Source organism: Dasypus novemcinctus, chromosome 6 (genome assembly GCF_030445035.2).
Source record: "Dasypus novemcinctus isolate mDasNov1 chromosome 6, mDasNov1.1.hap2, whole genome shotgun sequence".
In the NCBI taxonomy this organism is placed as follows: Eukaryota; Metazoa; Chordata; class Mammalia; order Cingulata; family Dasypodidae; genus Dasypus; species Dasypus novemcinctus.
The window spans coordinates 22,794,551-22,815,689 of record NC_080678.1 but is presented as its reverse complement, the minus strand read 5'-3'; the positions used below and the strand labels follow the sequence as shown (position 1 = coordinate 22,815,689).

Genomic DNA, 21,139 nt, shown 5'->3' with positions numbered 1-21,139 from the left:
ATATTGGAGTCATAATAATATTGTTTCTGTTTGATTTTTAATTTCAAAAAGTTGGGAAAGAAAAGTTTTAAATTGCATTTGTTTCCCATTCTTTTATGATGTTTCCAATTTCTTGTATTTATATAAACTTGATCAGATTCCTTTTCAATTTTAAAAAAATTGTCTTAAAAACATAGAAAATAATAAGCATTCGCACACAGACCTAATATCCAGATTTAACAAATGTTAACACATTTACCATATTTGTTAAATTCCCTTTATTTTTTAAATTTAGTGAACTATTTTTCTGACTGCTTTTTTATTATAAATTGTAACATTTATAATAAATATCATTTTATGAGCATTCAAGTTCTATAAACCAGAGCAAAGCTCATATTAAAAATCAATTACAATTTATTTTTCATGGGTAACATACTTCTTAGTAGTTTCATTGAATATAAAAGATAAAATCAGAAAATCAGAATGCAAAATAGGTATTTATCCAGTTCTGTGTTCTTGTTATATAGATAAAATGAGACACACATTGGTTAAGTGACTTGCCAAGGCTTCATGTCTTATAAAAGGCAGAGTTATAACTATTAAATCAATGTTCTATCTCTGTTGAGTTTTCTGCTACTCTCTCATTTTTTCTCCATTGAAAAATTTCTTAACCTATGTAATAATAACAAGTATTGGAAAATTCCAACACAGAATAAATGTCTGAAGAAACTCCTACAAGTTTATGCAATAAAATCAAAATTAGATTGCCTTTAAAAGTACCATATTTTGTAATGTTTATTCCAATCTGGAAGTTTGCTTATATACTTACCTTTAAAATTTTAAAATATTGATATGTATATGTATATTCACTTTAAGAAAATTAGAGAGTATTGATGCAGTAGGGAGGATTTGAAAAGATTTAATGACACTAAGAACTTGAAAGTGATATTGATCTCTAAGAGTTGAACTAATCAGTGTATAGGTCAGTAAAGATATTTACAGAGTTTCTTTAAAAACACAAAGTGAATCCTGGACCAAAATAAAACTTGACTGAAGGAATTTATATATTTAAAGGAAGACTGTTCAATAAGAAAGGAATTTAGTTGCCAAGGAAAATTGGAAAAGTGTTAGTAAAGTCAACTTCATGAGTACCCACCTACTCATTGCCCAGGAAAAGAAATATTGCTTTGGTATAAGGGCTCTTGTTAAGCAGACAATTATTTTAGAGATACAAACAAATCTTGAACATACACTAACTTTCCTGGTTCTGAGTTCATGCTTACTAAGCATCCAAGTGAGTATAAATAATTGAACTCCATTCAGCTTGTATAAAGGAAGTGAATATTCTGGAGGACCCAGTCTCAAGAGCATTTGTACTTTATCACAAAAATTGGTGAATTGGATTTTTTTTTAAAAAAAAGATCTCATAACTTTCAATTTGAATTTAAAAATAATTATTTTCCTTTTTTATTAGAGAAGTTGTGGGTTTAGAAAAATCACACATAAAATAAAGTGTTCTAATATTATTAACACCTTGCATTGGTGTGGTAATTTTGTTACAACTGATGAAAGCAAATTTTTATAATTGTACTATTAACTATAGTCCATGTGCAGATCCATGAATTTTTAAAAACTTTCATACTAGTGACATACATTCATACAACCTAAATTCCCCCCTTTAAACACATTCCAATATGTAATTCAGTTGTTCACGATCTTATGCTACCATCATCACCTCCATTACCAAAACTTTTCCATCATCTCAAAGAGAAACTCTATACATTTTAAGCCTTAACTCCCTATTCCCTACACTTACTCCATTCCTAGTAACCTCTAGTTTATATGTTGACCGTATGAGTTTGCTTATTCTGTTTGAAATCAGTGATATCATTTGTCCTTTTGTGACTGGCTTATTTCACTCAACATGATATCTTCAAGGTTCATACATGCTGTCACATGTATCAAAACTTCACTCTTTTTCATAGCTGAATAATATTCTATTGCACCATATACCACTTTCGTTTATCTATTCATTGGTTGAAGGACACTTGGGTTTTTTCCATTTTTTGGCAGTTATGAATAACACAGCTCTGAACATTGGTATGCAAATATCCATTCTAGTCCCTGCTTTCATTTCTTCTGGGTATATACTAAACAATGGGATTTCTGGGTCATATGGTAGTTTTATCCTTAGTTTTCTGAGGAACTGCCAAATTGTTTCCCTCAGAAGCTGCACCACTTTACATTATCACCATGGTGTTCCTGATTCTTCCCATACCCTCCAACACTTGGAATTTTCCCATTTTTAAAAAACAACAGGCATTCTAGTGGCTGTGAAGTGATATCTCATTATGGTTTTGACTTACATTTCCCTATTGGGTAATGATGTTGAACATCTTTTCATGTGCTTCTTGGCCATTTGTGTATCTTTGGGGAAATGTCTATTCAAGTATTTTGCCCATTTTTAAAAATAAAATTTTATTGAAGTGTATCATTCATACATGAACATATATAAACAATAAGTATATATAGTAAAAGTTGCAACCTTACAAAGCAAGCATACATATTATCATACAAGAATCCCATACATCTCCCCATCACCAATATCTTGCATTATTGTGAAACTTTTGTTACTATTAAATAACATCAACAAAATATTACTACTAACTATAGCCCATATCTTACATTTGATGTATTTTCTGCCAGCCCACTTGATTATTAACACCCTGTATTAGTATTATACATTTGTTATAGTTCATGAGAGAGCGTTCTCATATTTGTCCTGTTAATCATAGTCCATCTTCCACCACTGGATTCAGCCCCATATTTTATACAATCTATTCAAACTGTCCCCTCAGTAGCTCTTGGTTTCATCACATTGTACTGTCATCATCTCAGACCATTTAAAAATGACCTTTTGAAGGCTCAATTATGGCACCAACTAGGGGGCAGTAACTTGCAGGGCAAGTTCTCCAGGAGGATGTGTATGTTCTAAATCAGCATCCACTCTATGGTGGTGTTTCTCCCATAGCCAGGATTCACTGGTCCAGGAATCAAGGTTTGGAAACAGGAGTGGCACCACTCACTATTACTCCTCATGATCCACTTGGAAAATTTTTCTTTCTGTCCCTGAAACCTTAAGCTCTGCTGGTCAACAGGTCTTAGTTCCAAAAGGAGTGCTTCTACCAGGGAACATAATAATGATTCTGTTGAACTGGAAGTTAAGACTGCCACCTGGCTACTTTGGAATCCTCATGCCTCTGAATCAACAGGCAAAGAAAGGAATTACTCTGCTGGTTGGGGTGATGATCCTGATGATCAAAGAGAAATAGTACTGTACCTACACAATGGAGGTAAAGAAAAGTTTGCCTGGAATACAGGAGATCCCTTAGGATGTCTCTTAGTACTACATGCCCCGTGATTAAAGTCAATAGAAAATTGCAGCAATCCAATCCAAGCAGGGCTAACAATGGCTAAAAATCTTCAGCTAGCTGAGGCGCTTGCTGAGGGTAAAGGGAACATGGAAGGGGTGGTGGAAGAAGGTAGTAATAAATACAAACTTTGACAGTGTGACCAGTTACAGCAATGAGAACTGTAATAGTTATTAATATTTTTCTTCTTTTAAGTATGTTTGTATATGTACATAAAAGGAATATCTTTGTTTCCTTCCCTAACCATTCCCTTTATATGACATAAGTTGTGTTAGTTTCATGTCATAGTAGTTAAGGATGTCAGATTTAAGAGTGAATGTTATTCAAGGGCTTGCATCCTCTTTTGGAGGGATTTAGTGCATTTCTAGTTGTAAACAGGACAGTTGAATATTGTTAGGCAGAAATATTGTTGAATATTGTTAGGCAGATATATATATATCTGTTATTGTTTTTATTTAGAGACTAATATGGTATAAGGTGATATGTCTGGCTTCCAAGTTGACAAGCAGTGGACTGTGATGGTTAGGCTAATTTGTCATCTAGGCCACGTAATGGTGCCCAGTTATTTATTCAAGGAAGCACTGGTCTAATGGTAATACAAGGGCATTTCATGGACATTAATCATCAGTGGGTTGATTGCATATATGACTGGTTACTTGGAGACTGCTGTCAGCAATGAGTGAGGTCTCATCCAATCAGTTAAAGGCCTTAAAAGGGGACGTGATTTCAGCATTCAGAGATAGAATTCCCATCTCTACTTCAGACCAGTGTCTCCTGTGGAACGCATCTTGGACCTTCAATGGAGCACCTGGTTTGTAACCTGCCCTATGGAATTTGGACTTGTGCATCTGCATGGTCATGTGAGACAATTTATAAAATCTTATACTATTATAGATATTTCCTGTTGTTTCTGTTTCCCTAGAGAACCCTGACAAATACAGGGAATGTTTTACTTCTTCCTTTTCAATTTGGATGCATTTTATTTCTTTTTCTTGTCTAATTCTTCTGGCAAGAACTTTCAGTATAATGTTGAATCATAGTGGTGATAGCTGACATCCTGATCTTAGAGGGAAAGCTTTCAGTCTTTCACTTTTAAGGATGATGTTAGCTGTGGGTTTTTTACATATGCCCTTTATCTTGATGACATTTCCTTCTATTCTGGTTGTCTAAGTGTTCTATCAAGAAAGTATGTTGGATATTCTGCATCATTTGAGATTATTATGTTGTTCTTTTCCTTCATTCTTTTAATATGATGTATAATATTAGTTGATTTTTTAAATGTTGAGCCACCATTGCACACCTGGGATAAATACAGTTTCTCATGGTGCATAATTCTTTTCATGTGCCATGGGATTTTGTTTGCATACACATCCACTGTTCCTATACTTCTCTGTTTCACCAACATTTTTTTACCTGCTATAAATTATATCTTTGTACATTGTATATCCATATCATAAATTTATTATTCAATTTATGCATTTACATTTTAGCACCTCTAGGGACTAAGAAGTGAAGTTACCAATGAAACAGTACGATAATACTAACATTTATAACTACCTAAATGGATACTTTTACTGCAGTTCTTTATTTCTTTGAACCACTGTCTAGTGTCCTTTTTCTTTCAGTCTGAAGTACTCCTTTAGCATTGCTTATAGTGGTGGTGAACAACTGAGAATATCTTAACTCTCCCTCATTTCTGAAAGAAAGTCATCCAGATATAAAATCCTTGGTTGGCAATTGCTTTCTTTCAACACTTTAAGTATTTGAAGCTACTGCCTGTTTGTCTGCATGGTTTCTGATGGAAAGGTGACACTTTATATAATTGGAACTCTCTTGTATATAACATATTGCTATTCTCTTGCAGCTTTGAGAACTTTGTCCTTGTCCTTTGCTCTTAGCAATTCAATCTGTATATGATTGGGTATATTTTTCTTCAACTTTGTCCTGTTTGGTGTTCTCTGGGCTTCTGGGATGTACATATTCAGATCTTGTGCTAAGTTTGGAAAGTTTTCTGTCATTATTATTTTGATTATTTCTTCTGTCTCTTTTTCCCTTTCCTCACTCTCTGAGATTCCCATAATGTGTCTATTGGTAGACTTGATGATGTCCCAGAAGTCTCTTAGGTTATTTTCATTTTCTATATTTCTTTTTTTCTTTCTGCTCCTCAGCCTGACACATTTTAATTGTCCTGTCTTTGGTTTCCCTGATTATTTCTTCTGCCAACCCAATCTGCTATTGAAACCCTCCTGGAAATTTTTCATTTCAGTTATTGTGGTCTTTAACTCCAGTAGTTCTGTTTTGTTCCTTCTTAAAATTTCTATCTCTTTATTAAGATTCTCATATTGTCTTTTTCTGTATTTTACTTCATCTCCCTGAGCATATTAACAGTTTTCCTGATATCCTTTCATTTTTTCTCTGCATTTTCCTTCATCTCCTAGGGCACATTGAAGATCATGTTTTCTTTTCTTTTTTTAAAGTCTCTTTTTTAGTATTTTTTTTGTTGATGTTTTCTGCATTTTTATCCTCTTCCTTTAGATGGGCCATCGTTTTCTGTTTGTTTGCCTTGTATTCGTTTGTTGTACCCTGTACATTTTAATATTTTAAAATGTTAACTCTGGGATTTATTCCCAGATAAATCCCAGGTATGTTTCTTGAGTTTGCTGGAGGTTTGACAGAGATCTCCTTGAGTGTCAGGAGAGCTAGCATAACCAAGGAAATCTAAACAAAAAACATCTTTAACTGTCTTTACATTTTGGCTTTTCATTGGCAGTTGCTTTCTTTTAGAGTTCAGCCATCCTATCTGGCAGGTTAGTTCATGGTGAAAGCAAAATGCAGGTTCCTCCCTGTCTTTTCTGGGCCTTTGCCACTTCCTGGCCTTGTGGTTGCTAGTGGACTTAGGTTAGGAGTTCCCAAGTTAACTGGAGCTTTTAATGCCCCGTCTACCTCCCTGGAAACAGATCTCTCTCTCCTCATCTTGCACTGCAGGATTTAGAGCAGGTAAGCCTTTGCTCTAGGCCACCTGCCTCAGTAGTTTCTTACACAGTTTTTGTCGTCTCAAGTTGCTTTTGCTTCTTCCTCCTACTCTTGCCTTGATGCTGTACAGTATTCTGCTGGACTCGAGAGTTTCAAAATAGTTAGTTCAAGGTTGCCTAAAGAGGGGTGAACCGGCCCAGGTTGAAAATGGAGCAGATCAAAATAGTTCAGACCATTCCAGCCTGTTTAATAGTTGTTCTGGTGGAAGGACTAATTTCTGGAGATTCCTACTCGGCCATCTTCCTTAACTACTTTCCTTTTGTCTCCATAACTGAGTTGATTTTCAGTACTATGAAAACCTAAAATATCAAGACATTTGGTCTATTGATATAATTTATTTTAGTTTCAAGGGCCTATGTATTTTTTCATTTGTATTGTCAATCAGCTGTTTTTTGATTCTGTAAAATGTAAAACATAAAAATCTAAGTAAAACGTTTGCAATATTTCTTTGAAGTGATTTGGTACTGTGTGGCCTCAAAAGGAAACCAAAAATAACCTAAACAAACTTACAAAATGGTAATTATAGTTTATTGAAGGGATTCCTGTATTCCAGACATTCTATTATTAGTGGTACCCAGTTTAATCCTTAGAACAGCAGTTACCAAAAAAAAAAAAAAGTCCACTGAGTACCTTTCAGAGGAATAGTAAAGTCAAAACTATTTTCATAATAATACTAAAATATTATTTGCTTTTTACATTCTCATTCTCTAATGGGTTTATAATGGAGTTTTCCTGGCATGTGAGATTTCAATAGATTGAGTGTAGAAGCAGATATGAAAATACAGTTCTTTTATATTAAGCCAGAAATAGAAGAGATCTGCAAAAATGTAAAATAGTACTACTTTTCTCACTATTTTGTTTTGAATATTATAATTTTTAAAATATGCTATTTTTGTTAACTTATAATATGTTTTAAATTATTAGTTTAAGTGATAAAATACATTTTAAAAACTCAGTTTTGATTTTTTAACATGGTAAATATAAGTATATATACTGTACATAAAGAAAAGTTCAGTGGGATCTTCAATGATTTTTAAGAATGAAAGGTGTCCTGAGACTTAAAAATTTGAGAACTGCTACCTTAAAACAATAAAGGTTGCACCAATGCACCCAAGGCCCATCATACAAAACAAGATGGAAACTAAATGGAAACTAAAATGGAAACTAAGTGAAAACTAAATGCTGTGTAACTTTATAGATCAGTGTGTTAATGACATACTGCATTTCTAATTAGTGCACACCAGGATGTAACTATATTAGTCAACCAAGTGGGTGCTGATGCAAAATACCAGAAATTGGTTGGTTTTTATAAAGGATATTTATTTGGGTAGGAGCTTACAGATACCAGGTCATAAAGGATAAGTTATTTCCCTCACCAAAGTCTATTTCCACGTGTTGGAGCAAGATGGCTGCTGACGTCTGTGAGGGTTCAGGCTTCCTGGGTTCCTTTTTTCCTCAGGCTTCTTTTCCCTGGACTCAGGGTTTCTCTCTTTGTGGGGCTTGCTTCTGTGAACTTACTTTCCAGGGCTCCAGCAAAAGGCTTCAGCATCAAACTCCGACATCAAAACTCCAACATCAAAAAACCCTCAACTCTGTTCTTTGCCATGCCTTTTATCTGTGAGTCCCCACCCCTTGGTGGGGGACAATGCCCTAATCATAACTCAATCATGCCCAGGTACAGATCAGATTACAAGCATAACCCAGTATTTATTTTTGGAATTCATCAATGTTAAACTGCTACAGTAACATTATAATATATTTATAAGTCTGTGTTTTAGAAAATAGCAGCTTTTAAAAGATCAGTTTGCAGGGAGGGGGTGTAGCTCAGTGGTTGAGCACCTGCTTCGCATGTGCAAGGTCCCTGGTTCAATACCCTGTATCTCCCCTTCCCCAAAAAAGTTCAGTTTGGATTTTCTATGGATGAACTATTCAAAATTTAGAAATATCTGAATAGTTGTGTAAAAACAAACATTAGAGAAGAAATGTTATAGTTTCTTTACTAAGCATAAATGAAATGAGATATCTCTGCCCAACGTTATAATTAAAGATTCAGAGAACCCAGTTTATATCAAAACAGTACTCTTAGACAATATATAATACTAGCCTAAGTTTCAGTTTCACAAGTAAACCTTCATCAGTATCAAGGGCCTGGCGTAAGTGACTGTATTCCTTCACTAGGCACTGCCTTTGTACTTGGGGGATTGTTGTCATTCTATTAGAGAAAGTAGCAGGACACCCCAGGATGGGAATTCGATATTCTTCCAGTTATTTTATGGGTCTCCACCTATCTAGACAACACCTCATAAACACCTGAACGTATTCATATGCCTTAGAGTCATGTTCCAGGTGCACTCCTCCCCAAACATCCCCCCATCACCTACACCCCGTGCCAGTGAATCTTCCCTCCCTCAGTTGTGACCCTTCTGCTATCCAAACCTCTCCAAAAACAAAGCCAAAAAAATAGCCTAATAAAATTAATAATAAAATAATGACAATTAAAAAAATAAATAAAATGCAATTTTTAAAAAATAAATTTTTTATACATTGTGTCTTTCATCACTGTAAAATCTGTTATCTTATATGTATAGTGACAATTTCTTCCATATGTTTTTACAGTGTCCTATTTTTTTTTACATTTTTGCTTCAAAGAAGCTTTAGGTTACAGAAAAGTCACATAGAAAATATTGGGAGTTCCCATATTCCCAACGCGCTCCCCCTTTTCCACTTTCCCCTATTAGTAACATTTTACACATGGATGGTACATTTGCTACCATTGTACAAATATTGAAGCATTACTACTAACCACAGTCAGTAGTTAATATTATGGTTTACATTTTGCACCATACGTTTTATAAGTTTTGAGGAAATTATGGCCTGTATCTGTTATTGCAAGATCATGCAGAACAATTCTAATGCCCTAAAAATGCCCTACGTTCCATCTGTTCTATCCTTACCTCCCCTTCCCCTCAGCACCTAGAGTAACCACTGAGTTTCACTTTTTGAAGAATAAAAGATTCATAGTTACTTGCAATAATATTGAACGCTTGACATATTGGTCTGTTTTCTTTTTTTAGGCACTGCCTATGTTCTCGAGAGATTCTTGTCCCTCTAATAGGGAACATAGCAGAACATCCCAGGATGGGAGTTTAATATTTTCTTGTTTATTGTGTGGGTCTTCATTATCCACTGAGATCTTAATTATGTTTAGTTTTCCAATCCATGAACTTGTATTATTATTATATTTATTTAGGTTGTCTCTGATTTCCTTTAATAATGTTATATCATTGTCTGCCTACAAGTCCTTTACATCTTTAGTTAAATTTATTCCTCTGTACTTGATTCTTTCAGTTGCTATTGTAAATTAATTTTTTTTTCTTGATTTCCTCCTCAGACTGCCATTATTGGTGTACAGAAATGCTACTGATTTTTGTGTGTTAATCATATATCCTACCACTTTAATGAACTCATTTATCAGCTCCAGAAACTATTGTAAATTTCTCAGGGCTTTCTATTTATAGGTTCATGTCATCTGCAAATTGTGAAATTTTTACTTCTTCCTCTCCAATGTGGATGCCTTATGTGTCTTTTCTTGCCTAAGTGCTTGAGTAGTACTTCTAACACAATGTTAAATAAGAATGGGGACAGTAGGCATCCTTGTCTTTTTCCAGATCTTAGAGGGAAAGCCTTTAGCATTTCACCATTGAATATGATATTAGCTGAATACACTAGATTTTACATAGGAAACTTAACAAGTATATCACATTTTAACAGATTTTGCAGAGCAACAGAATTCTTTTTTTGCTTAAGAATCAAAGAAAAAATTTAGGATCTTCTGTTCTCGTTCTCCACCAAACTATTAGACAAAATTTTAAAAGGAAATTATGTTAAGGTATTTTAATACCTTCATTAAAAATCATTTAATAGTTATGTGTAGAATTCTGAAAAAAAAGACTTTTTTTTTGTAATCTAAAATGAAACTTTTTTTTTTTTTTTTTTACTAGCTCATTTGTGTGGAGAAGGATGGAGTCATATTGGAGATGCTTGTCTTAGGCTCAATTCCAGTAGAGAAAGCTATGACAATGCAAAACTTTATTGCTATAACCTTAGTGGAAATCTTGCTTCATTAACTACCTCAAAAGAAGTGGAATTTGTTCTGGATGAAATACAGAAGTATACCCAACAGGTAAAAACTGTACTTGATTATGTATTATGATAAAATGCTATGATAATCCCACAATTCTTGGAAATGATTTATTTTTATTTTAATACATCTTTCTTACTAAATCTTGGAAATAAAAAGGAACTGATTATAAAATTGGACTGACAGAGGACTCATTCTGTATATGTATCTGGTAATAAGGTTTTCTAAATTACTTATCTCATGTTTTTATGGTAATTCATAGTTTCACATTACCTTGAAATCATCTCGTATGAACAAATATACTTTAAAAAACTTATGTAAATAATTTAAGAATTTGTTTTGAAGTGTAGTTGTTTCATAACCTGAAGTGTTCCTTATAGTAAAAACACCTAAAGTTTAGCATACTAAGACAGATTTTAAAGCATGTGAAGTTGTTAGAACATATAGCACTTGGAAAGTTTTAGTGTTTTAGAGATTTATTATTTTATGGAAAATTAGATATTTCCTAGGAAATAGTATTGAATTTTCATTTTATAAGACATTTCTAAGAGAAATTTACAGATGGTGTATTTATTTTCTGTTCTTGGAATGTTAAAATATAGTCATCTTTTAAGAGTTAAGTAGCATACTTGAAAATAATTTACTAAATCTAGTTTTGAAATAACTTATTTAGTTCATATACTTATTTGATTTATATTAATATAAATTTGTCATCTGAAAAATAGAATTCGAACTCTGTCAATATAAATCAGGTAAATTATAAAGCTAAACAGTAATAAATGTCTTCCATTTGAGGATTGTGCTGGATTTGACCTAGTGTTTAAGATACATGCAGACATACAAATGTCCTATAATAAATAATATGTAAAGCAGCGCAATTTCTATACACAGAATGGAGATATGTCTATAATTCAGATATTACTTTAAAAATTATATTAGGCCAGATTTTTGGGTATTGTAGTATTTTGGGCTTTATTTGTACAAGTGTTCTGTTGATATTTTGAAACTCCACTCTGTATAGTGTGACAGAGACGATTTTGTCTTGAAAAATTTTCAGAGCAAATATTGCCAATTACTTGCATAGAAACATTAAAATAATGCTTTCTTGATTTAGTTTGGTATAGCTGATTTTTAAGCAGCATTTTAGATAGTATGCCAGAAGGGTAGAAAGCCTGCTTTCTACTGCTTATCCCTACAACTTATGGATAAAAAAATACAGTAAGTTAGCCTCCTCAACACTGGATTCCTCAACCCAGGATAATAGTAGTACCTACCTTGAATATTTATTGGAGGAATGTGATAGTGCATATAAGTAATATAGTTAAATTTTATTTTTGGGCATAATAGTATCATCATTTTTTAGTTATAAAAGTTACTACTTTTGCACTTCTGTTCCTACTATTGCTTTTATTATTATTTCCAGGAATCATTATTTGTAAAACGAATTCATAGGTAACTAAGTGAATTATTTGCTGAATAGTTAGTTAATAATTGACATTGGTTGTGAAAAAATGTTTGAAATGTGGAGTTTTAATTCTTCCATGCTTAATAACAAATCCCTTAATTCCCCTTAAAGTTATACTAAATTCTTTTATCTAAGATCATTCCTAATTTATGATGAATAGGAACATATGTTTCTGATTTTCCAATAACAAGGGAACATACATCTGATTTTAAAAAAATGTTTTAACACTAGTTATGTATAAATGTTAAAATAAAACTAGTGAGACTTAAACACAGTTCCTTTTGAAAATTTTTCATAGATATTCAATTCACTGTTACTCCTACCCTTTTATGGTGATATTAGTATTTTTCTCATGAGTATTGATATGGATAATCCAATTTCTAAGACCACTTTCTTTCAATAGGACAGTACCCCCATTAATAAAATTTTAAAAAATTCAAATGTTTTGAAGTATATATCACAATATGATACATACAATAAATTTTTTATACGTCTAGTATTAACAGACAGAATAAAAAAATCTGTCATTAAATTTGTATAAGCAATTGGTCTCTAAAACCATTTTTGTGTGAACTGTATCTGGGATTCTGAGAGGACAATATTTGCTCAGTTATTACACATTTATTGAGCACCTTCTCCACTCTTGGCAATCCACTGCTTGCTGAGAATCAGAGATTAAAAGGCAACCACTTCCCCAAGAATTTTGTCGGTAAAGAGACAACCACATTGTACTGTAGTGTGATAATTTTGAGGACAGACTCCCACATGATGATACATGATAGTAGAAGATGAACATCTGACTAGTAATACAGATTTAAGGAGAATTCCTAGAGGAATGTCCTGCCTAAGTTTTGCAGGGCTTCACATTAGCCATCACATGAGGACATTTGTAAGGAGACCAGAGAGCCTGCCAGCTTTTTCTGTGTTTGTCTTGCTTGAAAGCTACTATGGGTTCCATATGTGTGGAGGGTAAGATGTATGTGACAGTGTACAGGAGAGAATTACTGGTTTTATAATACTTTAGAAAAATGTGACAAGGTATATTTCTAAAGTTTTATTTGTAAGCATGTGGAACACACAGCAGAAATTAAGATCTGTCTATATTCTTGTGACAGCAGGAGTTTCATTTCTTTGCTGTAAAACATGAGGACCAGTTACCAATAAACATTTAAAAATGAGTTCTGCTGGATGTCTATCACTTATAAAAAGCTTATTATTATTTGTTTTACTGGAGTTTTAGAAAGTACTAGTTTTGGGCATTAGCGCTCTCTTGCTTCTTCCTTGTTTAAAATGTACTGTTTTTAATTTTTACCCAATAACCTTGAATTGAGGTATTTTGAGAAGTTACATGTTTCAGGTTTCCTTGTGTTAGTTGCTTATTTTTCTTGCTTACTAACAACTATTTTGAATGTGTGATGAGCTTAGACTCAATGGCTTGCAGGCTAGGATGACAGACCTGTAAGAAGAAATGTTTTGTTTCATCTGAAAGTAGAGCTTTAGCAAGCTTTCAAAGGTGGAGAGGTCCTCAGAGTGACATTCCTTTAAGCATACCTGTATATAAAATAAACTGTATTCTTAGTTGCTGAAGTTGTGTAAACTTATGATAACCCACCTTTGGCAAAAAAGTTGTGACAAATTCACTCACTTTAAAGAGATATCTTGGGTCAAATAAATGATCATTTACTTATTGGAAATGGGTAATGAAATGTTACATTGATTTATGGTATGCTATTGCAAATTTTCATCATATAGTAATTTACCTTTCATTTTCAACTACCTATCCAGTTTATTAAGTTAGCAATAGTTATTTTAGATGTTTATTAGCTGCTTCATTTTCTTGTTCTTTTCCCCTTCCTCTCATGTTCTAATCATGATGAGTTTGGGAATAATATTTCATTTTAAATAACTTGACTTTACTATAAATAGTTCAGAAATGTAGGCAGAGTTGTTATAAAATGAAGCAGAACAATTAATCTGAAATATCTATGCTGGATTGACTCCTGCTGTTATTATCAAGTACTGTAAAAATGTTATAGCTTTTTTGTTATCAAAATATCTTTCAGAATAATATATGATATATATGATGATCACAATGTGAAGCAGCATGTTTATCTTTATAATTAGAAATATTATTTATTAAGTACCTTCTCTGTCTAAGGCATTGTGCTAGATTGTAGATAACCGTCTCTGTTCTAATGAACTTTGTTTAGCAAAATTTATTGACTATGTGTGTATAAAACTGTGCTACGTGATATGTGAACTACTGTCATAATGAGTGTATTAGTCAGCTAAAGGAGTGCTGAATGTTCTACTGATGTGGCCCAGTAAAGCCGTAATCATAATTTAATCAAGTAAAAGTAAAACCTCTGAATCCAATATAAGCTAATATGCCTAGGGGAACAGACCAGTTCACAAGCATAAGCCAATATCTATTTTTAGAATTCATAAACAATATCAAACTGCTACAATGAGCAGTGATAAGATAGTTTAATTTTATCCAAGAAATATTTGTGCGTCTACCATATAAAATTCATTGTATTTATATACTTCACAAATTTCTAGGCCTATGGCCATCTTTTATAAGCTATCTAGAACAATTTGTACAACACATGTAGAATGAACACTGGATATTAATATCTTATTTCTACATTGTTAAAGATTCAGATGTGTGGTAGTTGGAGACTGTATGTACTCCAGAAAATCATGTTCTCATTCCTGTGGCTGTGAATCCATTGTGGGTGGGACCTTTGATTAGATTATTTCAGTTAAGGACCTTTGACCAGGTTACTTTAATAAGGTGTGCCAAATGTGGATCTTAATCCTCTTACTGGAGTCCTATAGAAATGGGATGACTATGGAGAGAGATCAGAGAAAGAGAGAGTCATAAAACAGTGTGAAAGCCACAACACAAGAAGCTGAAGATAATGAAGCCTGGAGAAGGAGAGAGAGCCCAGCAGATGCTGCCATGTGCCTTTTTATGTGACAGAGGAGTCCAAGATCACTGGCAGTTGGTCTTTGATGCCTTGAGATAGACATTTTCATAGCCTCAGAACTGTAAGCTTGTAAAGTAATAAGTCCCCATTGTATATTTCTGGTATATTGTATTTTGGCCTAGCAAACTAAAACAGATAAGAAGATATATCTTTCTCTATCCTGATGGACCATGATGTAAAACAAGGGATAATTTGGAGTTTTTAAAAAATCATTTCACATTGTAACATGATATTGATAACTTAGTATCTTAGAAAATACATACATTGTCATGTATATTAAGATTAGGGTACTTTAATAGAATTTTGTAAAGAAAGTTGCTTTTTTTTTTTACATTTTTTTTTTAATTGATTTTGTAATAATATTACATTAAAAAAAATATATATGTGAGGTCCCATTCAACCCCACCCCCCCACCCCCCTTCTCCCCCCCCAACAACACTCGTTCCCATCATCATGACACATCCATTGGATTTGGTAAGTACATCTTTGGGCACCTCTGCATCTCATAGACAATGGTCCACATCATGGCCCATACTCTCCTCCATTCCATCCAGTGGGCCCTGTGAGGATTTACAATGTCCGGTGATTACCTCTGAGGCACCATCCAGGGCAGCTCCATGTCCCAAAGACGCCTCCACCTCTCATCTCTTCCTGCCTTTCCCCATACCCATCGTCCACCATGTCCACTTTTCCCAATCCAATGCCACCTCTTCTATGTGGACATTGGATTGGTTGTGTCCATTGCACCTCTATGTCAAGAGGAGGCTCAGATTCCACATGGATGCTGGATGCAGTCCTCCCATTTTCAGTTGTAATCACTCTAGGCTCCATGGTGTGGTGATTGTCCTTCTTCAACTCCATCTTAGCTGAGTGTGGTAAGTCCAATAAATCAGATTGTAGGTGCTGGAGTCTGTTGAGGCTCAGGACCTGGCTATCACATTGTCAGTCCAGAGATTCAAATCCCCTAAATATATCTTAAACCCCAACATTAACTGCACCTCCAGCACATTAGCATGAAAGTCTTATGAAGGGAGATCCCATCTGAGTCCAGATTCATCACACATAAACACCATTTCCAAAGAGGGGCCATCTGCCCTGGTAGTTAACCCCATCGGCCATGACCATAACTCTCATGGGTCTCTTTAGCCTTCAAAGGAACCAATATCTGGGGGTTGTATCTGCTTTATCTGTCTCTCTGACTCTGCTCAGTTGTGCATGAGGGCAATCCTTCTGCCAGCCTCCAGACTCTTTTTTAGAAACTCGTAGCCATATAAACTCATTTCTCCTTTCCATTTCCCCCTTACTTTAGGTCAAACAGCATTTTAAAGTCATGTTATTTTATGTAGACATGGATATTCTGCTGATCCGCATTGAACCTTCTGTATAAGGTCCTTTTCCAGTTGCATCATCAGTTGGTAGTTGATAGTGGTCCCTCGTTGCCAGGGAGGCTCATCCCCGGGTGTCATGTCCCACGCTGGAGGGAAGGCATTGCATTTACATGCTGAGTTTGGCTTCGAGACTGGCCACATTTGAGTAACATGAAGGCTGATAGGAGGAAATTCCCAGGCACAATGTTGCTCTAGGCCTTGTTCTTATTTTAGGTTTATCAGCTCACAAGCATAGTCATTAGCATCAGGGGCTCACTGTTGAACCCTCACTCCCTCCCGGTCCCCGCCGCTGTACCTGGGAGACTGTCGCTGCTCCCCTAGGGACCACGACAGAGCACCACTGGCCAGGAACCCAGTACCCCCCCTGCTGTGGTTTTTAATTGTTGCCACTATGAGTATATCCAATCATTACCATGCACCCTGGACATATGTTCTGTACAGCTCCCTGTCAGCCATATATCACCTGTCATTGGTATCCCATACCAGTATCCCTCCATTGCCATTGTTGAAACACTCTGTGATCCAGAACTCCCCGAAATTTGAAGCCCAATATAATGTCATGGTCCCTTACTAGGGAATGGCATATAGCGATGGGCTTAAAGGATAGATAAAGAACTTGGATAAAGTTAGATAAAGAACTTAGATAAAGAATGTTGATTTGAAAAAATTCCACATCCTATCCTTTTTTTTTTTTTTTTTCCCCCCCCCTAATTATTCAGCATTTCTTCACAGGAGTCCTAGACCACAGCAATGCATATATATAATATACAGCACTCCCACACATCCACCAGAAAACCTTTTCCCTTCCACAGTGATACTCTTACGCCCTATTCATATCATATTTACTTAAGGTGATGTACAGAGTCTGAGATATTAGCTTTCTAACAAGGTAACATCTGTGCTTACATTATGGTGCATACTTTAGGATACACAGTTCTTTACATTTTTAGTTATCCTATGTTTTACATTATGGTTTACATTATCAGTCTGTCATCTCCTTTATGTTATGGTGTAATATTACATGTTTTATATCCATCCTTGTGTACTCTCAAGAAACTCCTCTCTTGCCCCCCATTTACTTTGGTTCCACACATTTAACGTCCATTTTCCCTTCCACCTTGGTGCCCACAGTGACAGCCAACCTCCGTTTCCTGAGGAGCCACTTCCAGAGATAGATGGAATAGTGTTCAGGGCCTAACTTGCTCATCTGCCCCAATGCCCTGGGAGCCACCCTTTCTCTCGAGGGATACAGTTCCCTCTATTTGATGGCATTAGTCCTCCCCAGGATGTGGGTCCACCCCCACTCTCACTACTTGGGATTCCACCCCATGGTGTCACCCACTCTGGCAGAATGAGCATTTAGACATTCCCCAGGAGCCCGTCCTGCATCAGACCCTCCCCTCCGAGCATTCTAAACAGGTAACCCTCTTTATTATATTTTGATATGATTTTCTCGGCATTTTACTCTCCACCACCTCCTGACCCTCTCCTGTGTTCGTATGCTACCCCTCCCTCCCCCCACTTTTGGGCAACGTTACCCATCCGTCCCTCCCCAGCCACCCTCAAACCCGCAAAGCCCCAAGCAAAGGCATCCCCTTGCCCCCCTTTTATCTCTTCTTTGTGTTCATACTTACCACCATCTCGTCTTAAATTCCACCCCTGCAGACATCGGCTCATATCCTTCCTCCACCCTCCGATTTCCTGCAAGCCTATCGTTCAGTCTCTTGCTATCTAGGGCAGCTTGTTTATTTCATATCATTGAGGTCATGTAGTATTTGTCCTTCAATGTCTGGGTTGCTTCACTCAACATAAGGTTCTCAAGATTCATCCATGTTATCACATTTGTTTGTAGTGTGTTTGTTCTTACAGCCGAGTAGTATTCCATTGTGTGTATATACCACATTTTATTGATCCACTCATCTGTTGATGGGCATTTGGGTTGATTCCAACTTTTGGCAATAGTGAACAATGCTGTTATGAACATTGGTGTACATATATTAGTTTGTGTCCTTGTTTTCAGTTCTACTGGGTATATACCCAGCAGTGGTATTGCTGGGTCATATGGCAAATCTATGGCTAGTTTTTTGAGAAACCGCCATACTGTCCTCCAGAATGGTTGGATCCTTCTGCATTCCCACCAGCAGTGGATGAGTGTTCCCCTTCCTTCACATCCTCTCCAGCACTTGTATTCTTCTGTTTTATTCATAGCTGCCAATCTTATGGGTGTAAGATGGTATCTCATTGTGGTTTTGATTTGCATTTCCCTGATAGCTAGAGATTTGGAACATTTTTTCATGTGCTTTCTTGCCATTTGTATTTCTTCTTCGGAGAAGTGTCTGTTTAAGTCTTTTTCCCATTTTTTAAATGGGTTGTTTATCTTTTTATTTTCAAGATATAGGAGTTCTTTATATATGCAAGTTATAAGTTTCTTATCAGATATATGATTGCCAAATATTTTCTCCCACTGTGTGGGCTCCCTTTTTACTTTCTTGACAAACTCCTTTGAGGTGCAGAAGGCTTTAATTTTGAGGAAGTCCCATTTATCTATTAGTTCTTTTGCTGCTCGTGCTTTTGGTGAGATATTCATAAATCCATTTCCTATTACAAGGTCCTGTAGATGTTTCCCTACACTGCTTTCTAAGGTTTTTATGGTCTTGGCTCTTATATTTAGGTCTTTGATCCATCTTGAGTTGATCTTTGTATAAGGTGTGAGATGGTAATCCTCTTTCACTCTTCTACATATGGCTATCCAGTTCTCCAGACACCATTTGTTGAATAGGCCACTCTCTCCCAATTGAGAGGGTTTGGTGGCTTTATCGAATATTATGTGGCTGTATATGTGAGGTTCTATATCAGAGCTTTCAATTCGATTCCATTGGTCTATGTGTCTCTCCTTATGCCAATACCATGCTGTTTTCACCACCGTAGCTTTATAGTATGTTTTGAAGTCAGGTAGTGTGATTCCTCCAATTTTGTTTTTCTTTTTCAGTATGTCTTTGGCTATTCGGGGTCTCTTTCCTTTCCAAATAAATTTCATAGTTAGTTTTTCTAGTTCCTTAAAGAAGGCTGCGTTGATTTTTATTGGGATTGCATTGAATGTGTATATCAGTTTTGGTAGGATAGACATCTTAATAATGTTCAGTCTTCCTATCCATGAACAAGGAATAGTCTTCCATTTATTTAGGTCTTCTTTGATTTCCTTGAACAATCTTGTATAGTTCTCGTTGTATAAGTTCTTTACCTCTTTAGTTAAATTTATTCCTAAGTATTTGATTTTTTTATTTACTATTGTGAATGGTATTTGTTTCTTGATTTCCTCCTGATCTTGCTCATTATTGGTGTACAGAAATGCTACTGATTTTTGCGCATTGATCTTATACCCTGCAACTTTACTAAACTCATTTATGAGTTCTAGAATCTTCGTTGTAGATCTCTCAGGGTTTTCTATGTATAGATCATGTCATCTGCAAATAATGAAATTTTGACTTCTTCCTTTCCAATTTGAATGCCTTTTATTTCTGGTTCTTGCCTCAGTGCTCGTGCAAGTACTTCTAAGACAATGTTAAATAGGAGCGGCGACAGTGGGCATCCTTGTCTTGTTCCTGAGTTTAGAGGGAAGGAGTCTAGGATTTCTCCATTGTAAACAATATTGGCTTTAGGTTTTTCATATATACTCTTTATCATGTTCAAAAAATTTCCTTGTATTCCAATCATTTGGAGTGTTTTTATCAAGAAAGGGTGCTGTATTTTGTCAAATGCTTTTTCTGCATCGATAGATATGATCATATGATTTTTTTCCTTCAATCTCTTTATATGGTGTATTACGTTGATTGATTTTCTTATGTTGAACCATCCTTGCATACCTGGGATGAATCCCACTTGGTCGTGGTGTATAATACGTTTAATGTGTTGTTGAATACGATTAGCAAGTATTTTGTTAAGTATTTTTGCGTCTAGGTTCATTAGAGAAATTGGTCTGTAATTTTCCTTTCTTGTGATGTCTTTGTTTGGCTTTGGTACTAGGGTAATGTTGGCATCATAGAAGGAGTTGGGTAATGTTCTTTCTGTTTCGATGTTTTGGAATAGTTTCAGCAGGATTGGTGTCAGTTCTTTCCGGAATGTTTTGTAGAATTCACCTGTGAAGCCATCTGGCCCTGGGCTCTTCTTAGTTGGGAGATTTTTGATAACTGATTCTATCTCTCTGCTTGTGATTGGTTTGTTAAGATCATCAATTTCTTCTTTCGTCAATATGGGCTGCTTATGTGTTTCTAGGAATTTATCCATTTCCTCTAGATTGTCATTTTTGTTGGAATATAGTTTTCAAAATATCCTCTTATGATAGTCTTTATTTCTGTGGGGTCAGTGGTGATATCGCCTTTCTCATTTCTTATTTTGTGTATTTGCATCTTCTCTCTTTTTTTCTTTGTTAGTGTTGCTAAAGGTTTGTCAATTTTGTTAATCTTCTCAAAAAACCAGCTCTTGGTCTTGTTTATCTGTTCAAGTGCTTTCTTATTTTCTATTTCATTTAGTTCTGCTCTTATCTTTGTTATTTCCTTCCTTCTTCTTCCTGTTGGGTTACTTTGTTGTTGTTTTTCTAATTCCTTCAAATGTGCAGTTAGTTCTTCAATTTTTGCTCTTTCTTCTTTTTTGATATATGAATTTATGGCTATAAACTTCCCTCTCAGTACTGCTTTTGTTGCATCCCATAA

General features: G+C 35.2%; 1 protein-coding gene across 7 annotated transcripts in view; it reads left to right on the top strand.

Annotated features, from left to right (window-relative positions):
* ATRNL1 (attractin like 1) overlaps positions 1-21,139 on the top strand; it is an 899,374-nt gene that overhangs the window by 189,450 nt on the left and 688,785 nt on the right. For all 7 annotated transcript variants that reach the window (XR_011648991.1, XM_058298321.1, XM_058298320.2 and 4 more), the window contains exon 15: positions 10,445-10,626. Coding sequence is in view for 6 of the 7 variants with exons in the window: in XM_058298321.1 (XP_058154304.1) it covers positions 10,445-10,626 (182 nt within the window). In the remaining variant the exon portion in view is untranslated. The remainder of the gene's footprint in view (positions 1-10,444; positions 10,627-21,139) is intronic.